Below are 13921 nucleotides of genomic sequence, written 5' to 3'. Positions count from 1 at the left end.
GTTTAGGTTACAAGCTGCTAATAAACATTTTCAATCGTCCTATAAGGGCATTTCAAACTTACATGGCAGTATGTCCTTATATCTGTTCTTTTTAACATTTTCTTCTTTTTCTCCAGTAGCTGTGGGATAAATCTTTTCTGTTCTATATTTGGTAGACAATCTTCTTAATCGCTTAAAATATAAACAAAAAAATTCAAGTTTATAAAAACAGTATTTTCAAAATTTTAACGATTTATAAAATATTAATTCCTTACAACTCATTTTCCTGTTTTTCTAAGTTCACAGTATCTACCTATCCCTTAATAATTAACCCTGAGGACAATTTTTTTTCACCCTAAAACACAAGATTAATTTTCCAAGTAGCATTGAAAGGGGACACTAAAAGTAAGCAATTTTATTTAAAGAGATCATTAATAAGTTAAGTCAGAATATTTAACTCGGTCCTTAACTCACTCAAGTAATCTCTATGTTTAACTATGGGTCCCTAAAATCAAGTAAATCATGCCTAAAAGATTATGTACAAGTTTCTTTATTTGTTCTTTCAATAAACCTGGGGCACCCATGATGTGCCAGGCTCCTTCCAAGGCATAAGCTAATAATTACTTATAAGACACTGCAAAACAAAGTTCTTTCATATTGAATTGGAAATGTCCAACAAAGACCAATTCTGCTTATTCACTGCATTACAGAAGTGGTTTGTGAGTTAGTGACAAATTCTTACCACATATGGCAGTAGGGATGTTCTTTGGGCTGGAATATTTCTGCGTGTCAGTAATACACTTCCTGCTTTCAGAAGCAGTGAAAGTCAGCATTGTGAATTGTTTAAATTCACTACTCAACTACATTGCTGAAATTTAATTTCAAAGGAGCCTACTTTCTTCCAAGCTTAAAGACATATTGAAGGCATTCTGGTTTTACTATTCAACAAATTATTGAATACAAATGAAATGAACAAAAAGTCTGGTAACATTTAACTTTTTCACCATTTTACTTTTGCTACTTGTGATGCTGATGTTTAAGCAAGAGAACTTTTTTTTTTAATCCCAGAACTTATTTAAGATTCTTAACTTACTATTGTTATGATACACTTCAATATACAGCACTTGAAATAATCTTTTAAGCAGACAATTTTACACAGAATAGTCAATCATTTTTTCCTTGAAAAACTACTAAATTTTATAATGACAATAATAGAGACCTAAAACAGAAATGCACATTTTTTTCAGTAAGAAAAAAGACTTATTAGAATCTTGTTCTGCCTTGGCACAATGCTGAAATTAAATTACCCACATTTATGATGCTATTTTCTATGGTAATAAGGTTCTCAAAAGTAGGTTAGGGGGGAAAAAACCCTGCATTTAAAAGTAGATGGGATGTGGGAGGATGTGGGAAAACCAAAACTTCAATACAATGTTGGTAGAAGAGAACATTAACACAAGCCCTAAGGAGAGTAATTTGACAATTGCAAATACACATAACCCCTTAACCCAACAATTGTACTTCTAAAAATTTATCCTTTAAACGGCACATGTGAAATGACATATTATGCACAAAGTTATTTACTGCAGCATTGTAAAAACAGCAAAAGACTGCAAATAAAAGTCTATTAAGAGGACTTGCTAAATAGATTTTTTCATTCATACAATTAAATATCATATAATTGAAAACAAGGAAGCTCTTTATAGACAGTGATATGGAAATGCCTCAAAATACATACTAAGTGTAAAAAGCAGGGCACACAATAGTGTATATAATACACTACCACTGGTGTTAAGAATAAAAATATATTTGCACTTCCTTGTACACGTGCATAAAATATCTCTGGGAAAGAAACTGAACAAGGTTGTTATTATGAGTGAAGAACAGAAATGAATAGCTATAGGAAATGAATGGGAAAGAAACATAACTATATGTTATTTCCTACCTATTAGAAAATATGAATATCTTGTCTATTCAAAAAATTAAATGCTAGGGACACCTGGGTGGCTCAGTTGGTTAAGCAGCTGCCTTCGGCTCAGGTCATGATCCCAGCGTCCTGGGATCAAGTCCCACATCGGGCTCCTTGCTCGGCAGGGAGCCTGCTTCTCCCTCTGCCTCTGCCTGCCATTCTGTCTGCCTGTGCTTGCTCTCTCTCCCTCTCTCTCTCTGACAAATAAATAAAATCTTAAAAAAAAAAAAAAAATTAAATGCTAAAGGGACACCTCACTGTTTCAGTTGAAGGAATGCAGGGTCATGAATTTGAGCCCCATGTTGGGTGTAGAGATTAGTTAAATAAAAACTAAAAAAAAAAAAGAAAAAAAGAAAAAAAAAGATTTAAAAAATTAAATGCTAAAAAAATTAAAGGAAAATAGAAAAGATTACTCATGATTTTCTTAATCCATATTAACAAAGACCCTCCCAGTTATACACATAAACATCTTACATATTTAATTACAATCTCTATTTTTTTGCTCAAAGATTTTAATTTTCAGTTATTTATAGTATCTTAATGCGTTACAAAATATTGTATGTGACTGACTTACAGAAGGTTATCAAGGAATTAGGTAAAAATTATTGAAAATAAATGTATATAACTACAAAGAAAAGGGAAGAGGGGTGAATTTAATTATAAAATGTTAATACACTTCTGGAATACCTGCAATCACTCCAATCATTTCCTTTTTTACATGACGAATTATGTTGATTGAGAAATGGGCAAAATAAATTTTTATGTGTAATGACTACATTTTTCAAATAAACTTAAGAACACTATGGTGTACAAATAAACACTGAGTTTGAATTTTTATATATCCAGTTTTCTTTTTTTTTTTTTAAGATTTTATTTATTTATTTGACAGAGAGAGATCACAAGTAGGCAGAGAGGCAGGCAGAGAGAGAGAGGAGGAAGCAGGCTCCCTGCTGAGCAGAGAGCCTGATGCGGGACTCGATCCCAGGACCCTGAGATCATGACCTGAGCCGAAGGCAGCGGCTTAACCCACTGAGCCACCCAGGCGCCCTATATATCCAGTTTTCTTAAAGCCCAGCACAGCACGGAATGCTTTCTACTTCAAGCTTTCAACGTCCTATTAAACTAAGTCTACAGAAGTAGTGTACTTAAAAAGTTTCATACTCATCAGCAATAATCATCTCTGGTGTAGTATAAATAAAACAACGGCGGTCCATTAAACATGAAAACTTTGTACATTAAAAAAAAAAAATTCTACCCAAGTGTTTTTAAAAGATATCAAGTAGGGTCTTATTTCCTAACAAAACAAAATAAATCCAGCTTTACAGTTAGTTGCCTGAATTAAAATTCTGGATCTGCCGCTTTCTAGCTGTATGACAATGAACATATTTAACCTGTGTCATCTTCTGTAATATGAGGATAATACCCACACTCAGTAAACAAGCCTCCAAATCTTATCCATCTTTTAAGTCCCAGCTCCTTCAAAGTTTCTTAAGCCTCTCATGCAAAAGTAATTTTTCCCTTTTGAATTCTTCTTAGATTTTAGATGCCCTCTTAAAACATCATTTCTTTCTCTTTATGATAAATACATAAAGAGAATACATCGTATTTACCAACTAAACTGTAAGCTCCATAAGATTATAATCAGATTAATATTTGTAATATCCTGTACCCCAGAACATATTAACTGCTTATACGTTAAATACATTAATCTTAGAATAAGATTTGAATGCTGGCCTAAACAAAAGATTTTGTTCTTTTAATACATCAAAGTTAATGTCCAAATAGTGCTAGAAGTAGAGGTAGCACTAAAGCTCATATAACTATATGAAACGGAAGTATCTACATGTAATTTCATTTTAACTTCCTGGCCACAAATTCCATTGTCTCTAGTTGAAATTAATTACTAGGAAATTAATTGAGAAATGCTGTAAAATGCTAAGGAATCTTACTCATAAATATACCGCCTGTGACAAACTGTGTGAAAACAGCACTGAACTAAAACACCAATAAAGTAATTCATTTATTGGGACACCTCGATGGCTCAGTCATTGTCAGCCTTCAGCTCAGGTCATGATTCCAGGGTCTTGGGATTGAGCCCCACATGGGGCTCCCTGCTCAGCGGGGGGCCTGTTTCTTCCTCTCCCACTGCCCCTGCCTGTGTTCCCTCTCTTGCTGTGCCTCTGTCAAATAAATAAATAAAATCTTTAAAAAAATAATTAAGTTTAACATAATTATTTAATATAAACCTAAGCAAGAAAGCACTCTGAATCACTTACTATCCTAACTGGGCAAAATGTAGCCAAACAGTATTATTTACATAAACTTTTAAATACCATATCCAGTTATCATATGGATTTTTTTAACATGCAAACAAAACAAAAAGACTAAGATTTTCAACGGTCTACCCTTAACCATCCTGAGAAAGTCACAAATAAATTTTTTTTTTCATAATAAATTCATTTAAATAATTTCTCATCTCAGAGTTACTGTCCTAAAAGGTAAATCCGATCATTTTTAGTCCCTCACTTAAAAATCTTCTGGGTCCATCACCTCCAAGATAAACTAACAATTCCTCGTTTAATTATAACATTCTGAATGCTGCCTATTCAGTTTCCTAACTTCTTTTCGTAACACTCTCTTAAGAATCTGATGCTTCAGTCACATAGAATCACTTACCACCACCACCACAAACAATCCTCCGCCCCCTCAACATCACAGTTTGACAATTTTTACCCTTGCTAGTGAGTTAACAGTAGAACCATGGCTAAAGTGTTACTTCCTTTGTGAAGCTTTCTTGACCCTTCCCTTAACGGTTCCTCAGCCCCCAGCGCCGAAGAGTCTGAATACATTGCTGTATTACCGCTTGTGAGATTTCAATCTTGCTGGTCTCATCTACTGAACTATAAAGGCACAGACAAGATTATCTTACTAGACTTGACAGACCAAGATCTAATGCAAATCACATTAAAAATGGGTGAATTCATTAATTTATTGAGCTTTCTCAGGCAAGTCATACAGAGATGTCTCTAATACATTAGAATTTTTGATGCAAATAAAAACGAAGTTTAATATGCACTTGTTTTAAAGTTCCAAATTATTTTTTACTTCTTAAAATTCAAAAGTTTTATTCCCTTAATCCTAAATCAATAAACTGATTCTCAAAAGCTTCTAAAAGTCACATGCAATGTAACTATTCTCTTTTAAGGTATCCATTTGTGTGTCAAGATTTGCGTTTCTTAACAAGGTAGAACAGTTTCATTGTTTATCTATGGCTTTAAGCTAATAAAAATGTGTGTTGTATGATGTTTGCTGAATCTCTCCAAAGAGCTGTCTACTGGATTGTCCACTGGGTGTCTCATGGGCATCACAAACATGTCCAAACAGGACTACCATTCAACAGCTGCTCTAGTCTAAAAGCTAGGAATCATCCTTGATTCCTTCCCTTTACCTCGCCTACAATATCCAGTGCCTCAGTATGCTGTATTAGCTCCACTTCTAAAATATATCAAATTCTCTTCATATTCACTGAATGCTTAGAATTCCGAATATGTTGAGATAAGTATTAAACTTAATTGGGTGGATTTTAAATCAGAACAACTAAGAAAACAATGGACACAAAAAGTAATAGAGACGGATGGAACATAATTAATTAAATACTGGAGCTCAAGACTTCTTATGCTGTTACCAGGCCACACACTACTGCCCCAAATTCCTCAATGTCAACACTTAAAAAACAGTGTTAAGTTCCATAAGACAGTACTTTCAGTAAACATGCACACAAGAATATACAAATCAGAAAACTGTACTTTAAAGTGAAATAAAAATCAAATTATACTTTAAGCTTAAAGGTTATACTGTACCAAAATATAATACCAACCCATAAAATAGTAATGCATTTGCCACTGATATGAAAAATTTCTGAGGCAATTACTGGAGAATCCATCTGAATTTTTATTTTATTTAAAAAAAAATTTTTTTTAAGATTTTATTTATTTACTTGACAGAGAGATCACAAGTAGGCAGAGAGGCAGGCAGAGAGAGAGACAGAGAGGAAGAAGCAGGCTCCCTGCTGAGCAGAGAGCCCAAGACGGGACTCGATCCTAGGACCCTGAGATCATGACCTGAGCCGAAGGCAGAGGCTTAACTACAGGTGCCTAAAAAAATTTTTTTAAGATTTTATTTGTCAGAGAGAGAGCACAAGCAGGGGGAGCAGCAGGCAGAGCAGGCAGACTAGGCAGAGGGAGAAGCAGGCTTCCCGCTGAGTAGGGAGACCGATGCAGGACTCTATACCAGCACCCTAGGATCATGACCTGAGCTGACGGCAGACGCTTAACCATCTGAGCCACCCAGGCGTCCCTATTTCTTAAATTTTTAAAAAAGACTTTATTTATCAGAGAGAGAGAGAGCACAAGGAGAGCACAAGCAGGGAGAGCAGAAAGCAGAGGGAGAAGGAGGCTCCCTGCTGAGCGAGGGACCCCCTGCCCCGGCCAATGCAGGACTTGATCCCAGGACCCTGGGATCATGACCTGAGCCGAAAGTGGACACTTAACCAACTGAGTCACACAGGCATCCCTATTTAAAAATTTTTTTTAGAGGGAGCAAGTGTGAGTGAACATATGTGAGGGTGGGGGTGATAGGAGACGAGGGAGAGATTATCTCAAGCAGACTCCTTGCTGAGTGTGGGGCTCGATCTCACAATCCCAAGAACCCTAAAATCATGACCTGAGCTGAAATCAAGAATCAGACACTTAACCAACTGAGTCACCCAGATGCCCCGAATCCATCTGAAATTTTTAAAAAAGATTTATTTATTTATTTGTTTATTTGAAGAGAGAGAAAGAGAGAAGATCACAAGTAGGCAGAGGCAAGCAAAGAGAGAGAAGCAGGCTCCCTGCTTAGCAACAAGCCTGATGCGGGGCTCAATCCCAGGACCCTGAGATCACGACCTGAGCTGAAGGCAGAGGCATAACCCACTAAGCCACCCAGGTACCCCTCCATCTGAAGTTTAAAAGGGTGGGGGCTTTGCACATGTGTGGCACTAAGTAATAACTGTTAAATGAATAGATTCATCTGGTTTTATACCTGAAACGTAACCGTCGTCCGTCACAAAAGCCACTCAACTGTAGCATTACTAATACTACTATAGAAGTTATATGATCATTAAGACAAAACAAATTTTTTAAAACCCCAAATATAAAGTAACAACCAGTAGTAAAATCAGAGTCTAATTTCCACCAAAAGTATACTATCTCTAACCAGCTTTACTTAAATCTTTACAAACCTATTTATATAAAAATATGCGTATCTGTAATACCCATTACAATCAATCAAAACAACCAAAGGGTCTTTAAACTATACACTGCAACATCTACCTTTAACTGCAAAACATGCAACTCTGCCTTTCAAAATGCATCTTCCTATCTTTGTTCACGCTTTACTACTGCTATACAACAGACAAACTTGTCTGCCATTATTCTTCGGAGAGCAAGCTGCATGTACTTACTTGAAGCTAAGTCAGGACTAATGGCCAAAGGACATATTTTTAAGTAGGGCCAATCATATGAGTCTTTGGGTAACAAAATGATTTTATTATTTATTCATATTGATTTTAATGCTTCAGTTATTTTCCTAATAGTATACAATCAAACAAACTCCTCACTTTCTTCTAGCTCACTACAGAAATCCTCCCACTAAAACATTTCCTGAGACGAGTCCTAGCACCAAACCCCATCTTCCACTTCCTCCCGAAGTGCTTCCTCATCTCTACCCACAGCCCTTTATATTTACCTCTAATCTAGGACATACCCCAATGTTACTTACATATGCATATATACCATTAGAACACGAATTCCCTGAAAATGCAGACCATGTCTTCTTTCTATTAGAAACAGCTATTACCAACATAATCCATGACAAACAGTAGAGAGTAAATACACCGTTTAGGCCTTCTCTGGTGGTAATGTTCAGAGAAAATTAATACAAATCGGAATTGACCAGGATACTTACGAAACAAATTTCTCTGCCCTCCTAACATTTTATTACTACTTCACAATGGGGCAGGTTTGAGTCAGAGGAGCTGGGGTTCAATTCCTAGTTCCATCAACTACTAGCAAAGGAGATCTCTTCAACATAGTAGTTTTTTCTTTTTTTTTTTTTCTTTTTTTAGATTTTATTTATTTATTTGACAGAGAGAGATCACAGTAGGCAGAGAGGCAGGCAGAGAGAGGGGAAAGGAAGCAGGCCCCCTGCTGAGCAGAGAGCCCGAAGTGGGACTCGATCCCAGGACCCTGAGATCATGACCTGAGCCGAAGGCAGCGGCTTAACCCACTAACCCACTGAGCCACTATGCGCCCCAGCATAGCAGTTTTTAAAATTCTCCCTGAAGGGGTAGCAATAGACCTTAGTTTTGAGAACTTGTCTTTGTTTTTTAAAGATTTATTTATTTGAGAGAAGAGAGCGCATGTGACCACAGCTGACCACAGCGGGGGCAGGTGAGGTTGGGAAAGACGGAGAGAAACCTAAGTAGACTCCATGAGCACAGAGTGTGACACAAGGCTTTATCCCCTCACCTTGAGATCATGACCTCAGTGGAAATCAAGAGTCAGATGCTTAATGGACTGAGCCACCTAGATGCCCCTTGACAACTTGTTTAGAATAAAACTTTGTACTATATGCTTTGTATTTAAAAATAATAAATACAGCAAAGCATAAAAACTAAAAGGAAAAAGGGTTATAAAAAAACTCACAAGTCTATAATAATTTTTTGATTGTCAAGTTTTTTTTGCACAGCCTATTCAACAAGCAATACTTCCTTAAAGGAAAGGTTCCTGTTCTTGTGTCAGAAAAGAAAATGCAGTGCTTTCTCAAGATCAAAGTAAGTCAAGAGCCACCTGGGTGGCTCAGTGGGTTAAAGCCTCTGCCTTTGGCTCAGGTCATGATCTCAGGGTCCTGGGATCGAGCCCCACATCAGGTTCTCTGCTCAGTGGGGAGCCTGCTTCCTCCTCTCTCTCTCTACCTGCCTCTTTGCTTACTTGTCAAATAAATAAATAAAATCCTTAAAAAAAAAAAAAGATCAAAGGAAGTCAAGAAGATGTAATGAAAATCTATCCTCTGTCTACTTGTAAGTTATATTCTTATGGAAATAAAGTAGAATTTCATTTGAGTTAAGAGGACACTAAAATTGTTTTGTTATATGTATTAATTTTATTGAAATGAAGATATTTAATACAACAAATGGCAAAGAAAAGTCTTCCTAGATTTATTTGTTTCTACACACAGGTTCTCACCTTTTCATTCATTCCTTCATCATCCTTTATTTATCTAATGCTCCTCTAGCCATTTAACTCATGAAACCACTGGTTCTACGTTGTGCAGGTTAATTCAAATTCAAATATTTTGTCCCATTGTCTCCAAAGCAAACTGCTCAGAAATTCCAGAATTTGAGTAGTAAATCTATGGCTCCTGACCATGATCTGGTGATGTGTCCTGATTTAACAAAACACTGTCATTAAGCCCCTGTTACCCTTTTGTTTCCATAGAGGAATACCCTACCAAGCCCAGGCTCTCAGTATTCCAAAGCAATCTGTCACCAATCTCATTATTTCAGAACATAGAGTATAAACATAATGTAAAATTGAAAATACAGAGTTCTAGCTTTAACACATTAAGCCACAATAACATCAATTGTCCAACTAAAAAATTAAGGACGATCCCCAAATTAATAGCATGGTTGGAGAATTCCTGCTCATCTTTGCAAAAACAAATATAGCACAGGAAGAGTGACCTTAGCAGTTTAAGAGTTCAATATGTATTTACCACTATATGGAAATAAATTATTTTTTTGCTCAGCCAGACTGTCACAAAGCTGTGGTCAACAGACCACAGTTCTAAAGAGAAACCTGCACTTACTGGTGAATCATTAACTCCCAAACCCCTTAAAAATTTCAATCTTCTCTTTACCAATTCTACTGAAACTACTTTTATGAAGTCACCAATAATCTCCAGACAGCATCAAAGTCTCAAAGCCTCAATTTCTGTATTTAAAACAGATGATCCTCCCTTTTTTAATTCCTTTCTTAGATTCTATCAAAAATGGTCTCTTGATTCTCCTCTTACCCTGCTAATAAGTCTTTTCTGCCTCCTCTGCTTCCCAAGCCCTAAAATGTTGTGTTTTCTATGGAACTATTCTCTCCTCAGACTTCATCTTTTATCAAGTTTATCCCCTCCCCATGGTGACTTTAGCCAAGTACATTTATGACGATTCCAGAATCTCTATTTCCATATTCTAGTTTACTGAACATCCCTGAACATCCCCAACAGCAATTTAAACCTAACTAGATAAAAAGAAACCTACCTGATTTTTCAAATGATCCTATGTCTCTTTTTCATGGCACCTCTGCCCTCCTTACCCATTCAGGCTTAAGGCCTCCTGGTAGTTTTGGCCTTTTCCCTCTTATCCCACTTGCTTCCTCTCGCACCTCATCATTTTCAAGTTCTGGTGAGTGTAGCTCATTAAACAACTCCCAAACCTGGACCCTTACTTTCCAGTCCCACCGCCAATGAAGACAGAAAGCTATTTTAATACAGGATATAGTAAGTTACTTTTCTTTGCTCTAATTACAATGTCCTTTTGATTAAAAATGAAAAGATTTAAGAAACACTTTGAAAGAGGGAAAAGAACAAACTTGGTGGGTATAACAATATAAATGCTATAAATAAATGAATAATTTATTTATGTAATAATTATCTTTTTAAAAATATTTATTTATTTGACACACAGAGAGAGAAATCACAAGTAGGCAGAGAGGCAGGCAGAGAGACAGGGGGAAAGCAGGCTCTCCGCTGAGCAGAGAGACCGATGCGGGACTCAATCCCAGGACCCTGAGATCATGACCCAAGCTGAAGGCAGAGGCTTAACCCACTGAGCCACCCAGGTGCCCTGTAAAATTGTTGTGTTTTTTTTTTAAAGATTTTTTTTTTTAATTTGACAGAGAGAGATCACAAATAGGCAGAGAGGCAGGCAGAGAGAGAGAGAGGAGGAAGCAGGCTCCCTGCTGAGCAGAGAGCCCGACGTGGGACTCGATCCCAGTACCCTGAGATCATGACCCGAGCCGAAGGCAGCGGCTTAACCCACTGAGCCACCCAGGCGCCCTGTAAAATTATTTTTAATGTGACGATTAAACTAAATATAAATCAAGGAGTAAAGACAGAAGAAATCCATTTATTAAACCATGCATGTAAAGCACCCAACATAGCACCTACCATACAGCATGCCTTTAAATACGGAAAAATTGAGATGAGCGTGTAAGATTTACTAATAGATGAGGAATTTAAGGGAAATTTTTATTTAATTTTAGTTTTTTAAAAAGATTTTGTTTATTTATTTGACAGAGATCACAGTAGGCAGAGAGGCAGGCAGAGAGAGAAAGGGAGAAGCAGGCTCCCTGATAAGCAGAGAGCCAGATGGGGGGCTCCATCCCAGAACCCTGGGATCATGACCTGAGCTGAAGGCAGAGGCTTTAACCCACTGAGCCACCCAGGTACCCCTTAAGGGAAAATTTTAATTAGCTGCCTCAAATTAGCTGAATTGGCAGACACCAAATTACCTTTATCTGTATACTCAAATACTGCCAAAGTTTTGTTGTTTTTTTTTTTAAAGATTTTATTTATTTATTTGACAGAGAGAGATCACAAGCAGGCAGAGAGAGAGCGAGGGAAGCAGGCTCCCGGCTGAGCAGAGAGCCTGATGCACAGCTCGATCCCAGGCCCTGGGATCATGACCTGAGCCGAAGGCAGCGGCTTAACCCACTGAGCCACCCAGGCGCCCCCAAAAGTTTTGTTCTTAAAGAGTATTTTAATCCTCTTCTGTGTGTACCTTAAGATTTGATGCCTACTCGGAGTAGGATACTTGAGACCACACTGATTATTAGCAGCTCCAGTTCCTCTCTAAAAAACTCAGAAAGCAATTTTTAACTGTATACTGTAAGTCTACTTAGGCCCATTAAACAAAATAAATCGTAAGCCAAAATCTAAAATGGCACAAAACAAACTGTCATTGATGTTCTCTCTAATCCTTCCACAATCAACCTATACAAAGACAACACAAGTCCAAATTGTTTTTTGGTTTTTTTTTTTTTTGTTTTTCTTTTTTCCAATTTATTTATTTTCAGAAAAACAGTATTCATTATTTTTTCACCACACCCAGTGCTCCATGCAAGCTGTGCCCTCTATAATACCCACCACCTGGTACCCCAACCTCCCACCCCCCCCCCGCCACTTCAAACCCCTCAGATTGATTTTCAGAGTCCATAGTCTCTCATGGTTCACCTCCCCTTCCAATTTACCCAAATTCCCTTCTCCTCTCTAACGCCCCTTGTCCTCCATGCTATTTGTTATGCTCCACAAATAAGTGAAACCATATGATAATTGACTCTCTCTGCTTGACTTATTTCACTCAGCAGAATCTCTTCCAGTCCCGTCCATGTTGCTACAAAAGTTGGGTATTCATCCTTTCTGATGGAGGCATAATACTCCATAGTGTATATGGACCACATCTTCCTTATCCATTCATCCGTTGAAGGGCATCTTGGTTCTTTCCATAGTTTGGCGACCGTGGCCATTGCTGCTATAAACATTGGGGTATAGATGGCCCTTCTTTTAATGACATCTGTGTCTTTGGGGTAAATACCCAGGAGTGCAATTGCAGGGTCATAGGGAAGCTCTATTTTTAATTTCTTGAGGAATCTCCACACTGTTCTCCAAAGAACAAGTCCAAATTGTTATATATATCCAAAGGTTTACAAATTACCTGGCAAATCAGAGTAAGTCTACAAGCCACACATTTGCACCTTTCCATTTCAACTTCCCAAGTCTAGTTAAATACATAAGGCATTACTATTAAGAAATCTGCTTGCCAATTTTCCTATGAATGCACAAAAACACTCTTTGTTTAATAAAAGGTATTTGTTTTGAGATATAAAAAATTAAGTGTAATAAATGATCTGCTTGAACACAATCATTACCACTTTTCTAAAAGGAGAGACCAAGGAGAGATAAAGTCATGCTAAGTTACCAAACTTTTGTCTGTAGAATTAGGTTTTAAATTCCTAATAGAAACACAGTTTGGCAATTCCTCAATAGGTTAAATATAGAGTTACAACCCAGGAACTCCACTCCTAGGTATAAACCCAAGAGAATTAAAAATATGTGTCCACACAAAAACTCATACACAAATGTTCATAGCAGCATTATTCATAAGTGCCAAAAAGTGGAAACACCCCAAATGTCTATCAACTGATGAATGAATAAACAAAATATGGCCTATTCATACAGTGGGCTATTGTTCAGCGGTAAAAAGGAATGAAGTACTGATAACATACTCAACAGATGAATCGTGAAAATGTTATACTATGTAAAATACAAAGTGTATCTTATATGATTCCATTTATATGAAATGTCCACACTAGAAAAATCAATAGAGGCAGAAAGTAGATTAGTAGTTATCTCGGTATTGTGAAAAGGGAGAAATAAGGTGTTACTGGTGATGGGTTGGAGTTTCTCTTGGTGATGAAATGTTCCAAAACTACATAGTGATGAAAGATGTCCAGCTTTGTGAGGTGCACTAAAAACCACTGAAATGTGTATTTCAAAGAGGTGAATTTTATGGTATAAATGAATTAATCTCAATACATGTGAATGTACCTCAAAAAGCTGTTACAAAAAAATCCTTAAAAGGAGGTTAGGTCATATTGTTAATAGTAATTATTGACAGCATCAGAGCACGCTAACCAAGGCATCCAGTTCCAGCCAGTAATAAAGAATATCCATCTTCCTCAAAATGGGTATTGCTAAGCTCCGGTTCTTTACTGTAGACTTTCTCATTAGAATATTATTTTGACAGGGTCAAACATAACAACAATGCAGAATTCGAATGAAATAGGAGTAACAGGAAGAAAGTACAAACAATTAGGTCTA

General features: G+C 36.9%; 1 protein-coding gene across 2 annotated transcripts in view; it reads right to left on the bottom strand.

The window, feature by feature from the left end:
• PTPN12 (protein tyrosine phosphatase non-receptor type 12) overlaps positions 1-13921 on the bottom strand; it is a 95093-nt gene that overhangs the window by 53087 nt on the left and 28085 nt on the right. For both annotated transcript variants that reach the window (XM_044245885.1, XM_044245886.1), the window contains exon 2: positions 63-171. In XM_044245885.1, the coding sequence (XP_044101820.1) occupies positions 63-171 (109 nt within the window). The remainder of the gene's footprint in view (positions 1-62; positions 172-13921) is intronic.

Source organism: Neovison vison, chromosome 4, assembly GCF_020171115.1.
Source record: "Neovison vison isolate M4711 chromosome 4, ASM_NN_V1, whole genome shotgun sequence".
Taxonomy (NCBI): domain Eukaryota; kingdom Metazoa; phylum Chordata; class Mammalia; order Carnivora; family Mustelidae; genus Neogale; species Neogale vison.
Note: the sequence above shows the minus strand (reverse complement) of the source record. Positions and strands in the feature narration are given on the sequence as shown.